Source organism: Pygocentrus nattereri, chromosome 17 (genome assembly GCF_015220715.1).
Source record: "Pygocentrus nattereri isolate fPygNat1 chromosome 17, fPygNat1.pri, whole genome shotgun sequence".
NCBI classification, from domain to species: domain Eukaryota; kingdom Metazoa; phylum Chordata; class Actinopteri; order Characiformes; family Serrasalmidae; genus Pygocentrus; species Pygocentrus nattereri.
This window is the reverse complement of record NC_051227.1, coordinates 34440808-34464820: the sequence shown is the minus strand read 5'-3', so window position 1 is coordinate 34464820 and position 24013 is coordinate 34440808. Positions and strand designations below refer to the sequence as shown.

At 42.1% G+C, this 24013-nt stretch overlaps 1 protein-coding gene across 1 annotated transcript in view; it reads left to right on the top strand.

Moving 5' to 3' along the window:
* LOC108411098 (alpha-2-macroglobulin-like) overlaps positions 1 to 24013 on the top strand; it is a 42280-nt gene that overhangs the window by 11090 nt on the left and 7177 nt on the right. Inside the window, exons 8-25 of the mRNA XM_037546709.1 lie at positions 10361 to 10478; positions 10562 to 10682; positions 10810 to 10919; positions 11023 to 11193; positions 11279 to 11512; positions 11625 to 11837; positions 11962 to 12111; positions 14944 to 15069; positions 15261 to 15351; positions 15464 to 15599; positions 19104 to 19329; positions 19417 to 19543; positions 19644 to 19765; positions 19881 to 19932; positions 20051 to 20134; positions 20605 to 20781; positions 23607 to 23682; positions 23793 to 23949. Of these exons, the coding sequence (XP_037402606.1) occupies positions 10361 to 10478; positions 10562 to 10682; positions 10810 to 10919; positions 11023 to 11193; positions 11279 to 11512; positions 11625 to 11837; positions 11962 to 12111; positions 14944 to 15069; positions 15261 to 15351; positions 15464 to 15599; positions 19104 to 19329; positions 19417 to 19543; positions 19644 to 19765; positions 19881 to 19932; positions 20051 to 20134; positions 20605 to 20781; positions 23607 to 23682; positions 23793 to 23949 (2491 nt within the window). The remainder of the gene's footprint in view (positions 1 to 10360; positions 10479 to 10561; positions 10683 to 10809; positions 10920 to 11022; positions 11194 to 11278; positions 11513 to 11624; positions 11838 to 11961; positions 12112 to 14943; positions 15070 to 15260; positions 15352 to 15463; positions 15600 to 19103; positions 19330 to 19416; positions 19544 to 19643; positions 19766 to 19880; positions 19933 to 20050; positions 20135 to 20604; positions 20782 to 23606; positions 23683 to 23792; positions 23950 to 24013) is intronic.

Below are 24013 nucleotides of genomic sequence, written 5' to 3'. Positions count from 1 at the left end.
TAAATTCTACCAGTATGTGGACTTTGCAACCCATGGGGCTAATGTGCTGGATCTTGTTTACACAAACATCCCTGACGCATACAGGGCCAAGCCCTGCACCCACTATGGCTACTCGGACCCCATCTCTGTGATGCTCATTCCAGCATACAGACCACTCAACAGATGTGCCAAACCAGACCAGAAGCAAGTGAGAACCTGGCCAGCAGGAGCTATCTCTGCTCTTCAGGACTGTTTTGAGCACAATGACTGGGAGATGTTCAGAGAAGCAGCAGCTACAGGTGACTCCATCAACCTGGAGGAGTACACAGAATCAGTGACTGGCTACATCAGCAAGTGCATTGGTAATGTTACTGCCTCCAAACTCGTCACAACTCACCCCAACCAGAAACCATGGATGACTGCAGAGGTGCGTATGCTGCTGAGAACCCACAACAAGGCTTTCAAGTCAAGGGACAAAGCAAGCCTCAGGGTGGCAAGAGTCAAGCCTTCCCAGGCCATCATAGAGGCAAGCATGCCTACTCAAAGAAAATCCACGATCATGTTCAAAACACTGCTGACACACAACGCATGTGGCAGGGCATCCAGGCCATGACCAACTACAAGTCATCTCCATCTGCTTGTGACAGTGATGCCTCCCTTCCAGATGCCCTTAATAACTTCTGTGCTCGATTTGAGGCACAGAACAGCACAACAGCAAGGAAATCCACACCTTCTCCAAGTGAACAGGTACTGTGTCTGTCCACTGCTGATGTGCGGAGAACTCTACACAGAGTCAACCAACAAAAAGCACCAGGATCAGATAGCATACCAGGCAGAGTGCTGAGAGAATGCAGTGAACAGTTGACTGATGTTCTCACGGACATATTCAACATCTCTTTGGACACTGCAGTCATTCCAATGTGCTTCAAGTCCACCATCATCCCCGTGCCGAAGAAGTCTCCAGTGTCCTACCTCAATGACTACCATCCCATTGCACTTACTCCCACCATCATGAAGTACTTCATGAGGCTTGTCATGAGGCTTGTCATGAGGCACATTAAAGACCAGCTTCCTCCTTCACTGGACCCACAGCAATTTGCTTATTGCCCCAACCACTCAACAGACAACGCCATCTCTGCCACACTCCACCCGGCTTTCACCCACCTAGACAATAAAGACACCTATGTCAGAATGCTCTTCATAGACTTCAGTTCAGCATTCAACACCATGATTCTTCAGCAGCTGATTGGAAAACTGAACCTGCTGGGCCTGAACACCTCCCTCTGTAACTGGATCCTTGAGACCACAGTTAGTCAGCATAGGTAATAACACCTCCAGCACCACCACACTGAGCATCAGGGCACTGTGCTTAGTCTACTGCTGTTCACTCTACTGACTTATGACTGTATGGCAAAGTACAGCTCAAATCATATCATCAAGTTTGCTGATGACACGACTGTGGTGGGTCTGATCAGCAAGAATGATGAGTCAGCTACAGAGAGGAGGTGCAGTGGCTAACGTACTGGTGCCGAACCAAATCTGTCTCTGAATGTGGACAAAACTACATCTCTCCCCTTTGATCCTCACCATGTTCTACAAGGGGATTCCAGAGAGCATCATCATCTGGTTTGGGAATTGCATTGCCTTGGATCGCGAGACCCTACAGTGTATAGTGAGGATGGCTGAGATCATCACCGGGGTCTCTCTCCCCTCCATCATAGAAACCTACACCAAACATTGTATACAGAAAGCCACTAGCATTGTGGACAACCCCATCCATCCCTCACATGGACTTTTTTCACTGCTGCCATCTGGCAGAAGGTACCGGAGTATCTGTGCCACCACTGCTAGACTCTGTAACTTGTTCCACAAGCGATCAGATTTTTAAACTCACAAAAACTCATCTAATACAAGACCTCCCCCTGACTTGACTTGACTAAAGGCCTCTTGACTTGACTTGACTTGACTTGAGAGCAGAGAATCCCAGAAGACCCTGTCCCCTGCAACTTCCTCCAGCTTATTCCCAGGGACCCCAAGCCGCTCCCAGGCCAACTTGAAGATGTAATCCTAGGACGACCCTGGGGTCTTATGCCGGTAGGCCATGCCTGGTATGGCTCTGCTCCAAGCTCCTACCAGATTGCCAAGCTCCTCAATCAAATAGAGTGTAGCCCGCCAGCCTGTGAAGAAACCTCATTTCTGCACGCTTGTATTTGCGATCTCATTCTTTTGGTCATTACCCACAGCTCATGACCATAGGTGAGGGTCGGAATGTAGACCTACCAGTAAACAGAGAGCTTTGCCTTATAGCTCAGCTCCCTCTTTGCCACTACAGTCTGGTACAGTGACCGCATTACTGCTGCCACCTGTCCCAGCCTGCAGCCAATCTCACAATCCCTCTTCCCATCACTCGTGAACAAGACCCCAAGATACTTAAACTCCTCCATCTGGGGTAGGTCCTTTCCCCTTACCTGGAGTGGGCATGATATCCTTTTCCGGGCTAGGACCATGGACTCAGATTTGGAGGTGCTGATCCGCATACCAACAGCTTCACAAACCGCTTCAGTAAGCACTGGAGACATCCATGTAATTCAGCCAAAAGAACAACATTGTCTGCAAATAGCAGAGACGCCACCCTTTGGCCTCCATACATAATGCCCTCCTTGACACCCTGTCCATGAATATCACAAACAGGAGTGGAGAGAATGCACAACCCTTGCAGAGTCCAACATTAACACTGAAAGAGTCCAACTTAATGCGGAGTATACGAACACAGCTCTCACTATGGCACCCCATAGTCCTGGAGGATCTCCCACAAGATATCTTGGGGAACACGGTCGTAAGCCTTCTCCAAGTCCACAAAACACATGTAGACTGGGTTGGCAAACTCCCATGCCCCCTCAACAATCTGTGAGAGGGTGAAAAGCTGGTCCGTTGTTCCACAGCAAGAACAGAATCTGCATTGTTTCTTCTCAATCTGATGTTCAACTATTAGTTGGAGTCTCTTTTCCAGCATATTGGCATAGACTTTCCCAGGGAGGCTGAGCAGTATGATAAACAGATAGTTGGCAGACACCCTCTGGTCCCCTTTCTTAAAACTAGGGACCACCACCCAAGTCTGCCAGTCCAAGGGTACTGTTTCCAAGGTCCATGCAGTATTGTAGGGGCATGTAGCCATGACAGCCCCACAATATCCAGAGCCTTAAGCATTTCCAGACGAATCTCATCCACCCCCGGTGCCTTGCCACTGAAGAGCTTACCAACTACCCCCAATGACCTCCACCAGGGAAATGGAGCTTGACACTTTCAGAAGCATCTGGCCCTGACTCCCGTGAGGGAGGCATGTCTCCTGGATTAAGGAGTTCCTCAAAGTACTCCTTCGACCAACAATATCCTCATTTGAAGTCAGAGTTTCTCCACCCCTGCCGAATACAGCTTGGGCAAAGACACTCCGACACTCTGAGTCGTCGGACGGTTGTCCAAAGTTAAAATCATTCCAAACAGGGGCCTCTGACGGTCATTCCCAGCACACCCTTACTATTTGCTTGGTCCCCGGGTCTGACCTTCAGTCTTCCCGGCCATCTGATCTAATTCCCCACCAGATGGTGATCAGTTGACAGCTCAGCACCTCAATTCACTCGCCTGTCTAGAACATATGGTCCCAAGTCAGATGAAACGACAACAAAGTTGATCATTGACCTTTGACTCAAGGAGCTTTGGTACCATGTATGATTATGATGACCTTATGATTATCCATGTGTTCAAACTTGGTGTTCATTATGGACAATCCATGCCTGGCACAGAAGTCCAATAACAATTCACTATTCGGGTTTAGATCGGGCAGGCCATTCTTCCCAATCATGCCTCTCCCAGTCTCTCAGTCATTACCAACATGAGCATTGAAGTCTCCCAACAAGAATATGGAGTCTGTAGGCTAGGCCCTTTCCCGAGCCCCGCTGACTCACGCCAAGAAGGCTGAATGCTCTGACCTGTTGTTTGGTGCATAAGCACACACAACAGTCAGTTTTCCTCTCTGCAATTTTAATTTGCATTAAGATGACCTCTTATGCACCAGGACAAACTCCAACTGCACAGCCGCCAGGTGGGGACTCGTGATCAGGAAGGGTAATGACATTTCCTGTAATGACATTTAATAAAAGATACTGACTTTTTCATGCGTGCAACAGTAACCTATAAATGAGTGAAATTTCTAGTTCTCCAGCAGAGCCAATTATACATTAATAATAAATCTAAAATAAAATACCTAAATATTAGAGCTTGGGTTTACCATGTGCTGTTAGTTACAAATGTTGCACTCACTCATCACTCATGTATCACACACGTCAGATCGAGCGACCGAGAGAGCACGTCAGAGCGAGCGACCGAGAGAGCACGAGGCTGACTAGCCTGTTAACTATTAATCACATTTTATTTATTTTAATTTTAGTTATTTATCTTTAATTTGTTATTTATTTATTTTTAACCTACCGGACTGTCTAAAGACATGGCCCCACTCAGCTCTCCAGCTGGTTGTAGTAGCTGTCTGTGGCTGAGACAGAAGGTCGTGGAACTTGAGGGAAGAATCTCGGTGCTCCACCAGATTAAAGACGATGAGGATCTCCTTGACTCTATGATGGCAACATCTCAGGCGATCAGCGCTGGATTAGACGGCAGTCTACCTCAAGCGGCTGCTTCGGCTGCGGGGGATGAGGAGCACTGGCCTCGACTCGGAGCTAAGCCTAAGGCCGCGAAGGTGTACTGCCCCACGCCGAGCCAGGCCAAGCCATGGTCCGTTGCAGGTGGACGTTCGCGGGATGGTAGGCGCTTCGCCTGCCACCCGACAACTAGGAAGATCTGTATAAACAACAGGTTCTCCGTACTGGAAGAGCTGGATGATGCCACTCCAATAACACCCATCAGAGTGAGCTCTCCAGCCATCAACTTCACCCCCGCTCCATCCAAAAACTCCACCGGGCAGCAGGCCGCACCTGACCTGCAGAACTGTGGTTTAGCTCCGAGGGACATCCCCACCTCCAGAAGACCATCCGGCCAAGCTCCCTCCCAGACCCACAACCTGAGCGATCAGCCTGAACCCCCACAAGAAACTGCCGATCAAACACCACTGATCACCGAGCCGCGACCGCATCGTTTGCCCCCGCGACAGGCCCGCAGGCCTCAACAAACCACCCTCATAGTTGGCGACTCGATCGTCAGGAACATTCAGCATCGCTCAGCTGCTGTCCACTCAGTCTCTGGTGCAAAGGTCTCTGACATTACGCTGCAGCTTCCCAGTCTTTTAAGAAAACACCATTCAGTGGAGAGGATAATAATCCACGTGGGATGTAACGACATCAGAAGCCAGAGCACAGAACTGTTAAAAAAGGACTTCACGTGCCTGCTGTCCTCCATACAAGACTGTGGTAAATCTGTTTTTTATTTCTGGACCAATTCCTTCACTAAGAAGAGGCTCAGGTCATTTTAGTAGACTTTTAAACCTTCATACCTGGCTTCAGAATACCCGCCTTTCCAAAGGTTTGACTTTTATAGACAATTTTAACCTCTTCTGGAACCGCCCCTCCTTCTATAGATCTGATGGGATTCATCCCAATAGGCTGGGTGCTCAGATTTTAGGACATAATATGTTTTACTCTGTTTTTAATTTGAAATGACAACTCAAGACCTACAATGCAAGCTCAATTATACCAGTAGTCATTAATAGTAGGAGACCTAGGACCAGCATTTTTACAAGAAATACCAAGAATCCTCATAATTTTAATGTTTTTATTAATCGCGATAATCTCATCAGCATTAAGCCATCCCTAATTTCCATAAACCCCCAAGAAAATTGTACTGATAACCCAATGAGTAGTTTTGAGAGTTTTAAGAAAAGAAAAGGTTTAGGTATGATCCATCTGAATATTAGAAGCCTACTACAAAAAGATAGAATGGATCATCTTAAAATCCTGGCTGCACAGTCTGATCCTGATATAATCGTTTTAACAGAGACCTGGCTTAGACACTGTACCACTGATGAAGATATAGCTTTAAATAATTTTATCCTCCATAGAAAAGACAGAGTTTCAAGGGGAGGGGGAGTTGCTATTTATACCAGTGTAAATTTACAAGCTAATGTTTTATGTGCAGTATCTAAAGAAAAATGTTATGTGTTTTTAGCCCTCCAGGTTTCACTCGGAAAAAAATAACTCTTTTGTTTTAATTGGGATATACAGGCCTCCCTCTGCCCCACACTCTGCAGTCGAGGAATTAGCGGATCTTTTATCCAAATTTAGTGCTTCTGAATTGCTGGTCCTTGGTGATTTTAACCTCAACTGGCTTTCTAATGCATCCGATCACTTAAAGGAAATATGTGGCAATCTTAACCTAACAGTTAATCAATGAACCGACTCGCCCAAATCTGAAAGAACCCACCAAGTCAACCCTGATAGATCTAATACTCTCCAATAAAGCCGACAAAATTACTGCCTCAGGAGTTTTTGAACTTGGCATAAGTGATCATTGTCCCATCGGATTCATTAGAAACAGTTGCACAAAAAAAACAGGCTCTCGGTTGGTGGTTAGAAGAAATTTTAATAATTTTAATGAGCAAGCTTTCCTTTCTGACTTAGCAATGAGTGAAATCCACCTTACACTAGAAATCTCAGATGTTGATGGATCACTAAACCACTTCAGTAAAACTTTTCTAACAGTGGTAAACAAACATGCCCCATTCAAAAAGTCAAGAATCAGAGACAGATCAAGTCCCTCGTTTACGGGTGAGGTTTCCTCATTGTTTAAGGCCAGAAGTAAAGCTTGGTCAACTGCTAGACGCTCAGGGGAGAGAGACCATTGGCTTACCTTTAGACAGCTGAGAAATAAATGTACCTCTGCTGTTAGAAAAGCTAAATCCGAATATTACCTCAGCTTAACCACCAGCACTAGAAACCCTCAAAACTTCTGGAAAATAGTAAATTCTCTAAAAAATAATTCCCTCCTTTTTCCAACAAGTGTTTTAGTTGACGATCAGCTGATTTCTGCCGAGAAGGAAATATGTCAAGCCTTTAACTCACATTTTGCTGCAGCCGGCCACATCTTTGATAAGAATAGCACAAACCCATTGAATAAAACTGATCTCAGCTCTACTGTTTCGAGAACGCATGGTCTTTTCTCACTCCAGCCATTTTCTCCATATTTAGTTGCTAATGCTCTGGCTAAAATTAATCCACGAAAAGCCACTGGAGAAGATGGGCTAGACCCCTTTTTATTGCATCTCACAGCCCCGATTATTTTAGAATACATTTTATACATTTTTAATCTTTCAGTTTTATCTTGCAGAATTCCCAGGGTCTGGAAAACAGCTCATGTAATTAATCTGCATAAAGGTGGTGAGACAACAGATCTGAATAATTATAGGCCAATCTCAAAACTGTCGTGTTTAGCAAAAATGTTAGAATCTCTAGTAAACCAGCAATTGAAATAATTTCTTCATGAAAATTCTGTTTTATCTAAATATCAATCTGGTTTCAGAGAAGGTCACAGCACTATCTCTGCTACGACACTGGTTTTAAACAATCTTTATTCAGACATAGACAAGAGGAAACATTGTGCAGCTGTTTTTATTGACTTAACAAAAGCATTCGACACAGTTCGATCACACTCTTCTTTTACAGAACTTAGAAAAGATTGGCTTTGATGCAACTGCGCTGGACTGGACCCAAAACTATCTCACTGACAGAAATCAATGTATGGCATTGAATAATTATAAATCAGAGTTGGTATCTGTATCTAAAGGTGTACCACAAGGTTCAATTTTGGGTCCAGTCTTATTTAATATCTACATAAATGATATTGCTACCTCTGCTTCAACCTCAGACTGCAAAATTCACCTTTATGCAGATGATACGATTTTATATTGCTCAGCTGATTCTATTCATGCTGCAACAAGAAAATTACAGAGCTCATTTAATGCTCTGCAGGTGGCGTTATATAAGCACAAACTAGTTTTAAATGCCACGAAAACTAAGTTCATGCTGTTTTCCAGATCTTTTAATACTGATTTTAGTGCTGTAAATATTACTACCCTGGCAGGATCCACTATTGAGAGAGTCACGGTATATAAATACCTTGGCATATGCCTGGATGATAAACTAGTCAGTAAATGCCGACAGAAGCTGGGTTATTTTTATAGACATAAGTCCTGTTTCCCCATGCACGCAAGAAAAAGACTAGTTGAAGCAACTTTACTATCAGTGCTGGACTATGGTGACGTTATTTATAAATATGCTCCCTCCAGCTCTCTCAAATTACTGGACCCCGTGTATCGCTCTGCCCATCGTTCATCATTGGAGATCCGTACAGAACTCACCACTGTGAGCTGTATGCAAAAGTTGGGTGGCCCTCTTTAACGGTACGAAGGGAAACACATTGGTTGATTTTTATTTATAAGACACTTTCCGGTCATTTGCCAGAATACATCACTTCATTAATGATTACAAATAACAGTAATTATCAGACTCGCTCTAGTAATTGGATCAGCTGCCAGGTACCAAGAGTTTTTACTGAACTGGGAAAATCTGCTTTTAGTTACAGTGCACCAGTGAGCTGGAATTCACTACAGGAAACACTAAAACTCAGGTCACTGGTGTCACTCAGTCATTTTAAACTTTTAATATCAAACCACCTACAGACAGCCTGTACCTGTTTTACTTAATTATATTTATTTGTAACTTTTATTTTTGTATTAGTTCTCCTTAGTTTTTTTTTTATCTCTTTTTATTTATTTATTTCCTCTCATTTTATTTTAAGTTTTTATGATTACTTTTTTAAAATTTCTGATATTGTACTATTACTTTACTAATTTCTTATCTATTTTTGATCTTAATTTCTTACCATTTAAAATCTCAAGTTCTATATTTTTTATCTACTTTTATCTTTTATTCACTGTTATTTTAAATTTTCTTTTAATTTAAAATGATTAAATGTAGTTATTATTTTCTTTGTCATGTCAATCCCTGTTTTTGTAAATGCTCGGCTACATTGAAAATGAGGGTTGCCCTCAATGTACTTCCGAGTCAAAATAAAGATTGATTGATTGATTGATTGATTGATTGATGTATAAAGCTTTAGTCACAGATATGCGTACAGCAATCACTATCATTAGATGTACTGTTACAAAGGGCATTAGTGTTTTAACAGTATGATTTGCCAGGATAAACTGTGGCCCAGTTTATGCTTCTTGGTTGAGGCAGTCAGGTTTTGATTTGATATCTGCTGGTTCTTGATAGAGTCTAGGATTTCATGTATCTGAATAAACTGTCCAGGGTCTTTGTAAGAAAATCACCCTCTCAGTATCACAGATTCACTACTATACTTCTGAGTAGGGATGGGGTACTTTTCAGTATGGCTACATTTCTGTATTTGTCCACGTCAAACTCACTTCTGTTCCCTGACCGGGTGACCGGGGTCCTCTCTGTGTGGAGTTTGCATGTTCTCATGAGTGTGTGAGTGACTGTCTGTGTCTGTCTGTCTGCCCTGCGATGGACTGGCGACCTGTCCAGGGTGTATCCTGCCTTCTGCCCGAAGACTGCTGGGATAGGCTCCAGCACCCCCCGCGACCCTGACGGAGAAGCGGCTTAGAAAATGGATGGATGGATAGAAACAAACTGGTGTTTGTTGCCTAGAACCTCTATTTTGGTCTCATCTGACTACAGAACACAGTCTCACTGAAAGTTCAGTAGCGTTTGAGATTCTTTGCATTTCCAGTTGTTTGAAACTTCTTAATTATTGTCCTGAGATTGGGAATGTTTAGTTATTTTCTTGTAGCCATTTCCTGATTTGTGCGGCTCAACAACACTGTCACACATCATTGCTGTTTTCTCTCTGGTCTGGTCATATTAATCAATGAATAAGGGCATTTGGCCTGCGTTTGATCTCATATATATCCCCCAGTGAAATCATCAGTGAAGTCATGGCTGACCATTGAAGTGTTCCTCATAGCTCAGGTGAACTTGAATTAACAGAACTTTACTTTAGTTAAATTTCACTCTTATGCATTTTTAGTGGTGCCAACAAAGTTCTGAGTGAAAGACCAAAAGGATGAGTGATTGATTTTTTTGCAATTTATTTTGCTTATGTTTAGTAGGAGTCCCAGTATTAGTGGAGAGCAAATGTATGTAACTGCTTGGCTGGATAGCAGATGAAAGTAAATCAGGATTAATATCAGAACCTGTTTGTGTGCCACAATTTGGGAACCATTGCTTTAAAATAATGCATAATGCAAATAATGTATATATTTTAACTGAATATCTACACTGTGTATATGAATGTATATACGTGATATGATCATTACTGTACTGTATATATTCTCTCTGCCTGTATATTTTTGAAGGTACACTTTCGGACAGCCAGTACCTGGTAAAGCTCTGGTGCAAGTTTGCCGGAAATTTAAACGTCGTTTTCATTGGGGTGTTGCCATGATTTCACCGTGCCTGGTTGAACCTGTAGAGGTGTGTATGTATCTGATACTGTATTAGATGACAGCAGTTTTTCTGACTAATGAGACAGTTCTCACCAAGTTTGTCTCCTGTAGATGAAAGAGAACGGATGTGCCTCTCCTGTATTCAACATGACGCATTTCATCAGTTCTGAATTTGAACGACATTTGAAAGATTCTCTTGATGTTACTGTTACAGTGACAGAGGAAGGAACAGGTGAGTCTTCACACACACTGTAGAGAAAGTATACCTGAGGGAGAAACACACTTATAGCAGATCACTGTAAAGAAACAATGTGCATTTGATTTTTATATATTTAGTAATATGCTTATGTTTGTTCCAGACATTTCCATGGAAAAATCTGAATCTATAAAGGTCACTTATCTAATTGGTAAAGTTGAGTTTCTTGATTTACCCAAAAACTTTGAACGGGACACACTTTTAGAGGGAAAGGTGCGTGGTTTACATACATTAGAACCATCATTTGTTGCGTTTGTGTGGTGCTCACTTATGAAACTGACAATTTTACAACAAATGTTCTTTCACTGATCAACAGATCAGAGTTTCAACCTTCAGTGGAAAACCAATTCCTAACAAGAAGGTTTATCTTCTGGAAGGTCATAGTTGGTCTCCAACACTACTTCAGAATCTTACTACAGATGTTAATGGATTGGCCAGCTTCTCAGTTAATACATCTGATCACTCTAAAACACAGATTTCACTAATGGTATGGTATAATGACCAAATATTTTCTGTGAGTTTCTGTTACACTGTTTTTCACTAAAGGAAATTCCTGTTTTATTGTCATTTAGGCAAGTGTCTATCCAGACTACCAACACCGTGGACGAAAAAAACCCTTCTTTACATTCAGTGAAGCACAAATAGCACTCCTCCAACCTGCTACACCGTACAGTCCAGTGTACAGTGAATTATCAGTAGAGAGCTTAAAGGAACCGATTCCATGTGGTTCTGAAATTTCCATAAACATTAAGTACTACATTGTTGAAGAAACAACTGAGAATTACAGCACTGATATTATTTACATGGTAAGTATGTACAGTTACTGTAAAGTAAATATTTACATTCCCTCTATCTAGACACCTCTGCATGAAGAACAGTTGGCTGTTGTGTGTCATTAAGTTTGGTTCTTTGGTGCAGATCATGTCTAAAGGAGCCATAGTCCATCATGGATATGAGAAAGTTGAAGTGAAAGAATCCAAAAAGCTCATAGAGGGAAAAGTCTCATTCAGACTGTCTGTTGATGCTCGTCTGGCTCCTGTAGTGCAGGTTCTGGTGTACTGTGTGCTGCCCAGTGAGAACGTCATCGCTGGTAGCAAGAATTTTCATGTGGAGAAATGCTTCAGAAACAAAGTAATTCTGACACACTTAGGACTTTATATCTTTGTTTTTATATTTTAGGATAATTGGTGGCTTGCACTCTGTCATTGTTACTGTGGAAAAAGTAATATAAATTTGTTACTATCATGATCTTCAGGTCTCACTGCAGTTCTCTCCCACTGAGGCAGTTCCTGGTGAGGAAAACACTCTCCAGCTCTCAGCTCAGCCTGGCTCACTGTGTGCACTCAGTGCTGTGGATCAGAGTGTGTTCATCATGGAGCCAGGAAAACGCCTGAATGCTGACGAGGTGAACTTCAGATTTACTCGTACAGAACACGATATCACCTGTTAACATCTAATCCAACCCTGGTTCTGAAGCCTCCCATGCTGAGTTTTACCATTTTGGCTGATCCATGAACACGTGATCCAAATAATGTGCTCATTATCAACCCCTCACTCAGCTGACACGGGTGTATTATAGCATGGAAAGTATTAAAATGTCCAGAGCAGTGGGTCTCCGGAGGCAGGGCTGTCAAACACTGTTTGTCAACAAAATTATTGAATAATAAAAAAACATTTAAAAAAGAGTAACATGAATATTTTTCAGCTCATCTGAAAAGCTCATTATTGTGCAGAGATTCCCACTGCATGCCCCTAGTTTTAAACCAGTACATGTTAGTGCAAATAGATACAAGATTTTGAAGTGTGTGTTTTTTGGCAGATTTTCATCCAAAGGCATTCATTTTAAGGAATGACATCGTGAGCAGTTTTAAAGAGCAGCACTGCAGATTCAAAATGAAGGATGCACCAAATGTATTAATTTACTTGATTCTTTTTAGCTGCAGTAGGTTTGAGTAAGAAGAGGGAGGTCTTTTCTTGAATAACTGAAGAAGTACAACTTCCTGGTCGCTCCCCCTCCCCCACTGCTGTGCTAGGCCTTGTCTCTAAAGGCCCCCTATTTCAGGCCCTTTCTCTAAAGCCCCGCCTCGCAGAGGCAACCATGGCAACTAGCACATAATTATTTCAGTGCTTAGATGTTTGTTTGATAATAAAAAACTGTCATGAATAGTGCCAAATAATGAGCAAACCACTTTTGAGAACAATTAGCTGTGACAGCACAGGCACACGTAAATATCAAGACAAACATCAAACCAGTAGGACTGCTTGGAAACTTCACAAAGATGTTTTCAAAAGCATTCAAATAAAACAACTCTAACCAGCAGCAATAGCACTGGAAAACAAGCTCACGTTAGCCTGGCTGTAACATCATAGTAACATGACATTTGTTACGGAGTGTTACTCTTTCCGTCATAGCTTTGGGGTTAATTAAAAAAAATCAAATCATAAATCAATCAGAAATGTGACTCGTCGTTGGATTTGAAGCTCCCTCTACATCTGTAAATCTGCTCCAAAGCTTACCCTTGTTTTTTATCAGGCTTTGTCTAATTCTTTCTTTTTAGCTATTCCCATGTGGGGAATACATAACTACATAAAAGTGAGACTGTAAGATCATGCAGTCAGTTAGGATACCTGTGCTTTTATTGTTTCATGATTAGTTTAAGTTAGCTGTATTGGTTTGTGAGTTGGCTAAGCTACCAGTCATGACACTGCCACCAACACCAATTATCTACTTGTGTGTTATAACTCTGTGTGCAGCAGTATGGGAGTAATTATGTGGCATGGGAGTAATTATGTGGTTGGAGAGTTAGATAGCTTGCGAAATGCACCTAAATGGAAGATTTTTCACCATTCCTCTGTTCCACCACTGTTCATGCCCTCTTTGTAAGGTGATGTCAACTGTAAAATGAACTCTGTAAGCAGTCATATTTAAACAAAATTAGTTATGACACTTTCCATCAGCAATGCCAGTTACCTACTTTTTGTTTCATAACTCAAAGAGAAGATATTCCATTTTTTTGCACTTATAAACTATATTTCACACGCACGTTCCAAAATGAATACCTGCAACACATTTCAAAAATGTTGGTCAGATGTTGGTCCTTCATCAGTGATCACAGCACACTGCCCACAGAATGGGAAACTATTCTCAGGGAAAATAGAAGTAACTGACTTCAAACTTTACAGGATTATAATGAATTATGCCCCCTCTACAAAATCACAAGACATTTTTATTGTAATCGTTGGGAAACTGGAGAAAACGAGATTCAATATCTGATCTTAAAAGCACTGTGGATTGGCAGAGAAGTGTTAGAAAGAAGCCATACTCATTTACAGCATTTGGCTGACGCTCTTATCCAGAGCGACACAAGTAGGCCAAGGCAGTGTTAGGAGTCTTGCCCAAGGACTGTTATTGGTATAGTGTTGGGTGCTTACCCAGGTGGGGGATTGAACCCTAGTCCACAGCGTAGAAGGCAAATGTGTTAACCACTACACTACACCAACCACTTGGTCGGACTGGTCGAGCCTCACAAACCCTTTCCAGCAAACCTATGGAGATCACCAATTTCCTTACCTGTTGTCTTCTCTAATGTATCCATGTTGTTAGTGTCATAGAATCATAATGTCATCATGTGATCAGTGACTTATCAACATCAACCTCACAGCATCGGCGGCAAGCACTTAAGTCAAGTCGATTAGTTGACTAATCTGTGCATCTCCTAAACAAAGTGTGCAGACAAACAGATGAACTACAGTCTGTAATTGTAGAAAAACAAAGTGCTCATATATGGTAAGATGAGCTGATAAAATTGACAAAGAGTTATAGATACAAGGGTGTGTGTGTGTGTGTGCGCGTATGTGTGTATTCATGTATTATGTGTTTCATTCCAAGATGTTATGCATCTATTTGTTGTAGTTGTCTGGTGCTATTAATCATAATCTGTCACTGATGTCTTTTATGTGTAAAACTCACTCCTAACAGCATAAAATAACATCATGAAAAATGAAAATTCTTAAAAGGATATAATGGCCTCTAATGTGTTTTATAACTAAACCCTTCATACAATATCAAGGTGATTTTTGAGGTTATACTGTTTCTTAAATGATGAAGCAAAAGATAATAAACATTTATATACAAATACATTTTTACATCAAGTAAATATACAAAAATTGTTTTATGTGTTTGAGACTTTTTGCAAAAGACATTTGATAATAATCAGTAAATTTTTGTCTGTCTTAGGTCTTTAACTTGTTGCCAGTGAAATCATTGTCAGGTTATAACCATGAAGTTGAAGATGCACAGGAGTGTTTGCATGTTAGACCCAGACGGGATGCATGGATAGACCACACTTACAGCACTATAAAGGTAACGGTTTGTCAAATGTAGTGTAAATGCTTGTGTAAATAACTGTGTACAAATGTTAACACACTAGACAATCACAATCAAATCTAAAGCCAGTACCAACAATCATTTATTACTAGAAGAGGTAAATGCTGAAGTGAATTAAGGTTATTTGGAACTAAAGATGGTGGTTTATGACATTCATTATCTGGCAGGGTGTGGGGCTCAAGATGGCGACCAATTTGGCTATTAGAAATCCGGAATGCTTGCTCTACAGACATCTTCAGTATCATCGTCTTCATCTAGGTCTGTTGAAGGTTATGCTTGTACATTCATTTCGTTTTCTTGCTATATCCAGCAGCTTTCAGTAGTTTCTGCATAAGGTATGCTGATTGTTCATGTTTTTGTGAATTTTAAGAACGGCACAGACTCTTCACTCCTGTGGCTTTTGCACGGCGTGTGATGGGCCCACACCATGAATTTGAACCTGAACCCATTGAGACAGTTCGCAAATTCTTCCCAGAAACTTGGATATGGCAACTCGCTGAAGTGGGGTTAGTGAATCAGCAAATTACTTCATGATCATATTTTTTGTGTTTTATTGCATTTGCTATTTAAACAATTAAAATGTGAAAAATAACTAAGGTTAATAAACCAGTTTCTTGACGCCTTCAAGAGACTTCAAGAGACACTGTTAGTTCTATGGAAGATACCGAAGATTTATAGCAGTTGTTGAATAGTAAGCATAATACTAACGGAATAACCCTTTCAGGCACACATGCAGAATTTATTACAAAATACCAGATTTGTTGATATGATCACGTTACAAAACATTAAACTAAAATAGATTTTGGGTGAGAATTTGTAGGTTCAGGGTCAATGGTCATGTCTGAGGTGGTTTTTCTGAGTAACCACTGCGCACAAGTGGCGCTGACTTTGTCATTTATCCTTTTCATTTAATACTCAGCTTGCTCTCTGATTTTATTTTGTTTCAGTTTTTGAGACAAAGATAAAATCAGTTCTTTGTCTGGCTGATGCACAGCCCAACATTGCACTCTGTGCACATCCATTGTGTGCAATGCAATTTGATGTGCTTTACACAGTGAGATGAGTAGCTTCAGATTTGTGCTTCTCCCTTGATATATATGGTTTGTAATCCTGGATCACCTGGTAAGCAGTTTTGAACAGGCTCCAACAACCATGCAAACCCAGGTTTGCAGAAAAACTACAGTTCTTACATCACTTCCTATGTTCTACGTTTTTAACTGTTCCAAGAACAACATTAAACATTTTCAGAAAATGTAGAGGTTCCCTATTTAACCACCAATGCAAATTTGAGAAATGAGAAATAACAAAGTGGCTTCTCACAGTGACCACTGTGCCTTAAAGAGATAATAAGCCGAGAGTTTATTGGGTTATGTTGGTATAAGGGCTGATCAATTTGAACAAAATATAATAAAATAATAAAACGCAGGTGGTTTCAGTTTTTGTAGATTCATTTTCCAAAGCTCAGTATAAACGTGATCAATATTATTGATTGTAAAAAATATTTTTTGCATATATACAAGAAGGACTGAACCAACCAACTTAGGCCAACAAAAAGGAATAGGTCTAAAGTCAAATATAACTAAATACAAGATACATGCTCACAAAGCTGTATCAACAGAGTCAGAGTGAATCTCTGAAAATGAGAGCTGGACCCTCCTATACAGGTACTCCCTCCCACCCCCACTGACCATAAATGGAACATACCAGAGCTTAATACTAAGTTGTAAATACTATGTTGTAAATAAATGCAAGGCCAGAAAAAAATATCATTCTTAATCGTTTAGTCCAGATAGAGTCCCAGTAGCAGTTGGGAGAGCAGAGAATCACAGATGACCCTATCCCCTGCAACTTCCTCCAGCTCATTCCCAGGGACCCCAAGTCGCTCTCAGGCCAACTTGGAGATATAATCCCTCCAGCAGGTCTTAGGATGACACCGGAGTCTTATCCAGGTAGGCTGTGCCTGGTACTCCCCCACCAGTAGGCATCCAGGGGCATCCGGATTTGATGCCCAAACCACCTTAGCTGGCTCCTCTCAATGTGGTGCAGTAGTGGCTCTACTCCAAGCTCCTCCCAGATGACCCAACTCCTCACCCTATCAAGTAAAGTGTAGCCCACCAGCCTGCGAAGAAAGCTCATTTCCACTGCTTGTATTCGCAATCTCATTCTTTTGGTCATTACCCACAACTCATGACCATAGGTGAGGGTTGAAATGTGGACCGACCAGTTAAACAGAGAGCTTTGCCTTATGGCTCAGCTCCTTCTTCACCACTACAGTCAGGTACAGTGACCGCATTACTGCTGCCGCCTGTCCCAGCCTGTGGCCAATCTAATGATCCCTCTTCCCATCATTCGTGAACAAAACTACAAGATACTTAAACTCCTTCACCTGGGGCAAGTCCTTTCCCCTTACCTGGAGTGGGCATGCCATCCTTTTCCGGGCTAGGCCAACAGACTCAGACTTGGAGGTGCTGATCTGCATACCAACCACTTCACACTCAGCTGCAATTCGCTCCAGTGAGCGCTGAAGCCATCCATGTAATCCAGCCAAAAGAACGTCAACTGCAAATAGCAGAGACACCACCCTTCGGCCTCCATACATAATGCCCTCCTGACCTCGGCTACGCCTTGACACCCTGTCCATGAATATCACAAAACAGGAGTGGAGATAAGGCATAACCCTGGCAGTGTCCAACACTAACACTGAAAGAGTCTGACTTAATGCTGAGTATACAAACACTCCGGGAGTACAGAGATTGAATGGCCCAGAGTAGTAACCCTGGCACCCCATACTCCTGGAGGAACTCCCACAAGACATTTTGTGGAACACGGTTGTAAGCCTTTTCCAAGTCCACAAAACACATATAGACTGGGTTAGCAAACTCCCATGCCCCCACAACAATCCGTGAGAGAGTGAAAAACCGGTCTGTTGTTCCACGGGCCAGGACGGAATCCTCATTGTTCTTCAGTCTAAGCTTCAACTATTGTTCGAAGTCTCTTTTCCGGCATCTTGGCATAGACTTTACCTGGGGAGGCTGAGCAATGTGATACACCGACTGTTGGCACACACCCTCTGGTCCCCTTTCTTAAAAATAGGGACCACCAGCCCGGTCTGCCAGTCGAAGGGTACTGTTCCCAAGGTCCATGCAATATTGCAGAGGCATGTCAGCCATGACAGCCCCAAAATATCCAGAGCCTTAAGCATCTCCGGACAAATCTCATCCACACCCGGTGCCTTGCCACTGAAGAGCTTGCCAACTACCTCAGTGACTTCCAACAGGGAAATGGTGACATGCCAGACATGCCAGAAGCCTGTATGTCTTTGATGTTCAAAGAACATAACATAACAATATACAAGCAAATTAATCAATAAATATACAAACAATGCTTCACTAAAACCATTAAACCCTGTTTGAAACTCCCTCTATACATTCATCTTTTCAGGCAAGTACGCTTCTCTACAGCACTGTGTTACCTGAATAGATCTCCCCCTCACCTCAATATAAATCCAAAAGTTTGTGTGTATGTTTTAAAATTACCATCTGTATGTTGTGGCTGACATGTGGCAAGCAGTGATAACATGATTTAAATCATGACACCACAATATACAGTGTTAATTTTTTTTTGAGCAATGTTGTGACTGTGATATAAACTTGTGATTATTTTCTTTATATTGAGGTCCAGGCCTGTTTTTCTGGCTGTTAAGACAATTATATCCACTTTTCTCACTTGAGGCTTGCATGCTGGGTGTAATGTGCTAGGTTGCTAGTCAGTTTTGTTTGTGCTGTCATGTGTGCAGCACATGGAGGTTTGATTGCACTGAACTCATCTACAGGCCAGAAGCTCTGAGTTATTAGGTTAAATTTATTTTCTTCAAGCACTTTGACTAGCTTGTACATGTCTTTATGCACTTTTACAGTGGTGTGCTCTTTGTGATTTAAAAAAGTTAAATGTTATTAACTGACCAATATGTATGACCATATGTATGATATGTCAGTGATATTTTTCCACAGGGACTCTGGATCAACACAGGTTCCTGTCACTGTTCCTGACACTATCACTACTTGGGAGATGGACACATTCTGTCTGTCCTCTAAAGGTCTGGGTCTGGCTCCTCCTGCTCAGCTTCGTGTATTCCAGCCCTTCTTCCTGGAGCTCTCGCTGCCGTACTCCATCATCCGGGGAGAGGAGTTTGAGCTGAAGGCCACTGTCTTCAGCTATCTCTCCAAGTGTATTATGGTACTGTAAGATCAACATTTTGTGTCTTCACCAGTCTCTCATCACTTCACATCCACAATAAGCTGATCTCCTGTGCTTTATGGACAGGTTAAAGTGACTCCAGCTCCTTCCTCACACTACACTCTGAAAGCCTCCTCTGATGGAGAGTATTCATCCTGTCTGTGTGCCAATGGTAGAAAGACCTTCAAATGGACTCTTATTCCCTCTGTGCTTGGTGAGTTCTAAACCTCTCGAGTTCAGAAATAACCTCTCATTTCTGTTGAATTGTTTTTAGTGCTGATAAACTCCTCTCTGCATCTTTTGATGTGTTTTAGGGGTCCTGAATGTGACGGTCAGTGCTGAGGCAGAACAGTCACAGACTGTGTGTGACAATGAGATTGTGAGTGTGCCTGAGAGAGGCCGCATTGACACAGTCACACGAAGCCTGCTTGTACAGGTAGGAAATAAACTGTCAAGTTTATGGATTCTGAATCTTCTTCTTCTTCTTTATTATTATTATTATTATTATTATTATTATTATTATTATCTGAACATTTAATTTTCCCACATAGGCTGAAGGGACTGAAAAGACCAAGAGCCAGAGTTGGTTGCTGTGCCCACAGGGTCTGTTCTAGACATTTAATTTTTTTAAACTCATTTATACCTGCTTTACATGCTTAATACTGTAAAAATTAAATACTATACTGCTCAGGAAAGATGGAACTGCCCATTTCATTCACAGGTAACAGTGTTTTAGAGGAGCTGGAGCTGGTTCTTCCTGAAGATGTGATCAAGGGATCAGCACGAGCTTCTCTTTCAGTACTTGGTAAGAAATTAGGAATGAAGAATTTCAGAATTTTGTAACATAAAATTGGATTTCTATCATGAATCTGTAGAATCAAAGATTTCTAAATAGACCTCATGCTATCCATGCCATCAAATTTGGAGAACTTTGACTTGAGCAATTCACTGAGCTACGACTTAGTGAAACACAGCTTAATCATGTTTCCTAGTGGACAAAGATTTGTCAGGTGTATGTTGGGCAGAGGTATTTGTAAACAAAACTTGAGAGAGCACTGAACCACTGTCACTTACAGTAATAATGTCTAAATTTTAGTTTGAACCATACCCATGGAGGAGATATTTTGTAGAATTGAGGCTTCAAACATGAAATATTGATTAATTCTTAATTTCATTTAATAGTTTGGTCTGGATTTTATATATACAGCATATATATTTTCCTGGGGGCTTCATTTGTCTGAGTACATAATTAACATTGTTGTACTGTTTTTGCAGGAGACATACTGGGCCGCGCACTTAAGAATATTGATGGATTGCTGAAGATGCCATATGGGTGTGGGGAGCAAAATATTGCTCTACTCGCCCCCAACATCTACATTCTTCAGTACCTGGAGAACACTGGACAGCTCACTGCAGCCATCCGTGAGAGAGCTACTGGTTTCCTTAAGAGTGGTGAGAGATCTTATATTCATGAAGAATCTTAGACTTAATACACACTTCCTGCAAGGGCATGAACACAGATGGTTCAAGCTACTCAGACGAGGTTTCACACATAGTACCGCAATCAAGGACAGTTACAAACCCCTCCCCTGTCCTGCCTTCGGCAAAGCTGATCACACCTCTATTCTTCTCCTGCCCGCATACAAACAAAGACTTAAACAGGCAAAACCAGTGCTCAGATAAGTCTATCAATGGAGTGTGGCGGCCATCTTCACACTTCAAGATTGCTTTGAATCCACAGATTGGATGATGTTCTGTGATGTGACTCCATCACAAGCTACATCAGTAAATGCACTGAAGACATTCTACCAAACATCAATGTCAGATCATTTCCCAACCAGAAACCCTGGATCAATGCTGAGGTTCAAGCCAAACTAAGAGCTTGCGCTGCTGCCTACAACTCTGGTGACCCAGCTAGCTACAAGAAGGCCAGATATGACCTTCAAAGGACCATCAAGCTGGCCAAAAGGAGCTACAGGGACAGAGTGGAATCTAACTATCTTGGCTCTGATCTCAGACATATGTGGAGTGGCCACATCACTGACAACAAAGTAGGTGTGATCTGTGATAGGGGCCTTCGTCCTCACTTGCAGATGAACTCAATGCTCATTATGCTCATTATGAGGCAGCTAACACCTCACCTGCTGAGAAACTCTCAGTAGATGAGGAGAGCTATGCTCTAGCCATTCCCCTGTCTGAGGTGGTTAGATCCTTCAGGGCAGTTAACCGACGCAAGGCACCCGGTTCTGACAGCATCCACAGCTGGGTACATAAAGCATGTGCCAACCAGCTGGCTGAGGTTTTCACTGACGTCTTTAACCTCTCCTTAAAACTGTCAGTGATTCACAACTGCTTTAAGGAAGCCACAATTGTTCCAGTCCCAGAGAAATCATCTGTCACCTGCCTGAATGACTACCTGAATGACTAAAGCCCTGTTGCACTGACATCTACAGTTATGAAGTGTTTCGAGCGGCTGGTCAAAGCTCAAATCTGCTCAACACTTCCAGCCACCATGGACCCTAACAAATTTGCATACCGCTCCAACAGATCCACAGACGCCATTGCACTAATGATGCAGACTGCTCTCACACACCTGGACAGAAAGAACACATATGTACGAATGCTGTTCATAGATTACAGCTCAGCATTCAACACAATCATCCCTGCCAAACTCATTCCTAAGCTCACAGACTTGGGTTTGAACTCTCATCTGTGCAACTGGATACTGGACTTCCTGATGAGCAGACCCCAGGTGGTGAAAGTTGGGAACATCTTCTCTTCCACACTGACTCTGAGCACAGGGGCTCCCCAGGGACGTGTGCTCAGCCCCCTCCTGTACTCCCTGTATACACATGACTGCGTAGCCAAACACACGTCTAATATCATCTTCAAGTTTGCTGATAACACCACCATCCTAGGCCTCATCACTGATGGAGATGAAACAGCCTACAGAGACTGGTCAGCACTCTGTCAGAGTGGTGCCATGATAACAATCTCTGTCTCAACATCAGCAAAACAAAGGAGATGAATGTAGACTACAGAAAACAGCAGAGGGGTGGTCACTCTCCCCTGTTCATCAATGGAGCCGAAGTGGAGAGAGTCAGCAGTGTGAAGTTCTTTGGCGTACCCCTCCAAGGAACACCTCACCATCACTGATGACCTCACCTGGACCCACCACACCAACACTATTGTGAGATCTGCTTGTCAGCGTCTCTTCTTCCTCTTCTCCTCACTAACTTCTACAGGTGCACCATAGAGAACATTGTCACAGGCTGCATCACTGTCTGTTACAGCATCTGCACCGCCTGCGACCGCAAGGCCCTTAGAGGAGTGGTGAGGATGGCAGAAGCCATCATAGACAACAAACTACCAGCCTTACAGGACGCCTACCAGTCCCGCTGCCTCAGTAAGATCAAAAAGATCTGTTCAGACAGCAACTACCCATTATGTTAACTATTCAGTTCACCATCCTGCCATCAGGCAGCAGATACTGCAGCATCCAGACTAGAACAACCCGGATAATGAACAGTTTCTACCCACAGGCTGTCAGGCTTCTGAACTAGCTGTGAAGCTGTGGGTCTTTCCTCAACTACCATTTTCAGCCAGTCACTTTGTATCATATCATCTCTGCTATGGACAATAACAGCTTAACACTAAGCCACTTTAAAGAACCACAACACAGTCACTCAAGTCACTTTAAAATGTATACTGTCTCTGTCTTGTGTATATTTTCTCTAGATTTTGTGTATATTTATTATATTTACATATTTATACATTTATATATATATATAATACATATATACATATATACATATATGTATACATATATTTTTTTTACTTACTTACTTATTTTCTGTAGAGTGATTACCTGAGCCTCACCACAAGCATTTCAGTGCATAAATATCCTGACATGTTGTGCAAATGACAAATAAACTTGAAACTATGAAACTATTTAGGCAAGCATGAGCTGCATTTTGAGCATTACAGCAGAGGGTGCTATAGTGACGGCCAAGCCTAGCTGTTGAGGCTGTTGGAATGACAGTAGATTGCTCACTGGTTTGTCCTCTAACGCTCCCTTCAGTAGTGAGTGTTTTAACCACCGCAGCAATGTAAGAACTCAGTGAGTTTGTACAGAAGAACTGAGCGTTTGCAGTGTGTTTGCTGAGTGCTGTCATTTGCACTTGTGTACTTGCGTTGAATATGTTTCTGGCCTTAGCCATCGTGAGTAGACTGTGAACTGCTGAACTGACCAGGATAAAAATCATTTGCCCTGACAGGTTATCAGAGGCAACTAAACTACAAGCATTTCAATGGTGCATACAGCACTTTCGGCAGAGGAGAAGGGAATACATGGTGAGAAAGTCAAGCCAGTTTTCAGCTGGAAGATGTAACAAAAAATGATCATTTTCAGTTACCATTATATACACAAAGATATGAATGAACAGATCTGCTTTTACCACCAGGTTAAGTGCTTTTGTCCTGAGAACTTTTGGCAAAGCACAGAGTTACATCTTTATTGATCCACAAAACATTGAGACTACAAAGAAATGGCTGATAAGTAATCAGAGACCAGATGGCTGTTTCATAAGACAGGGAAGACTGTTCAACAACAGGATGAAGGTGAGTTTTTGGAGGTGAGGTTTTTTAAGGTACTCAGTAAATGAAATGATCTGAGATCTGTTTT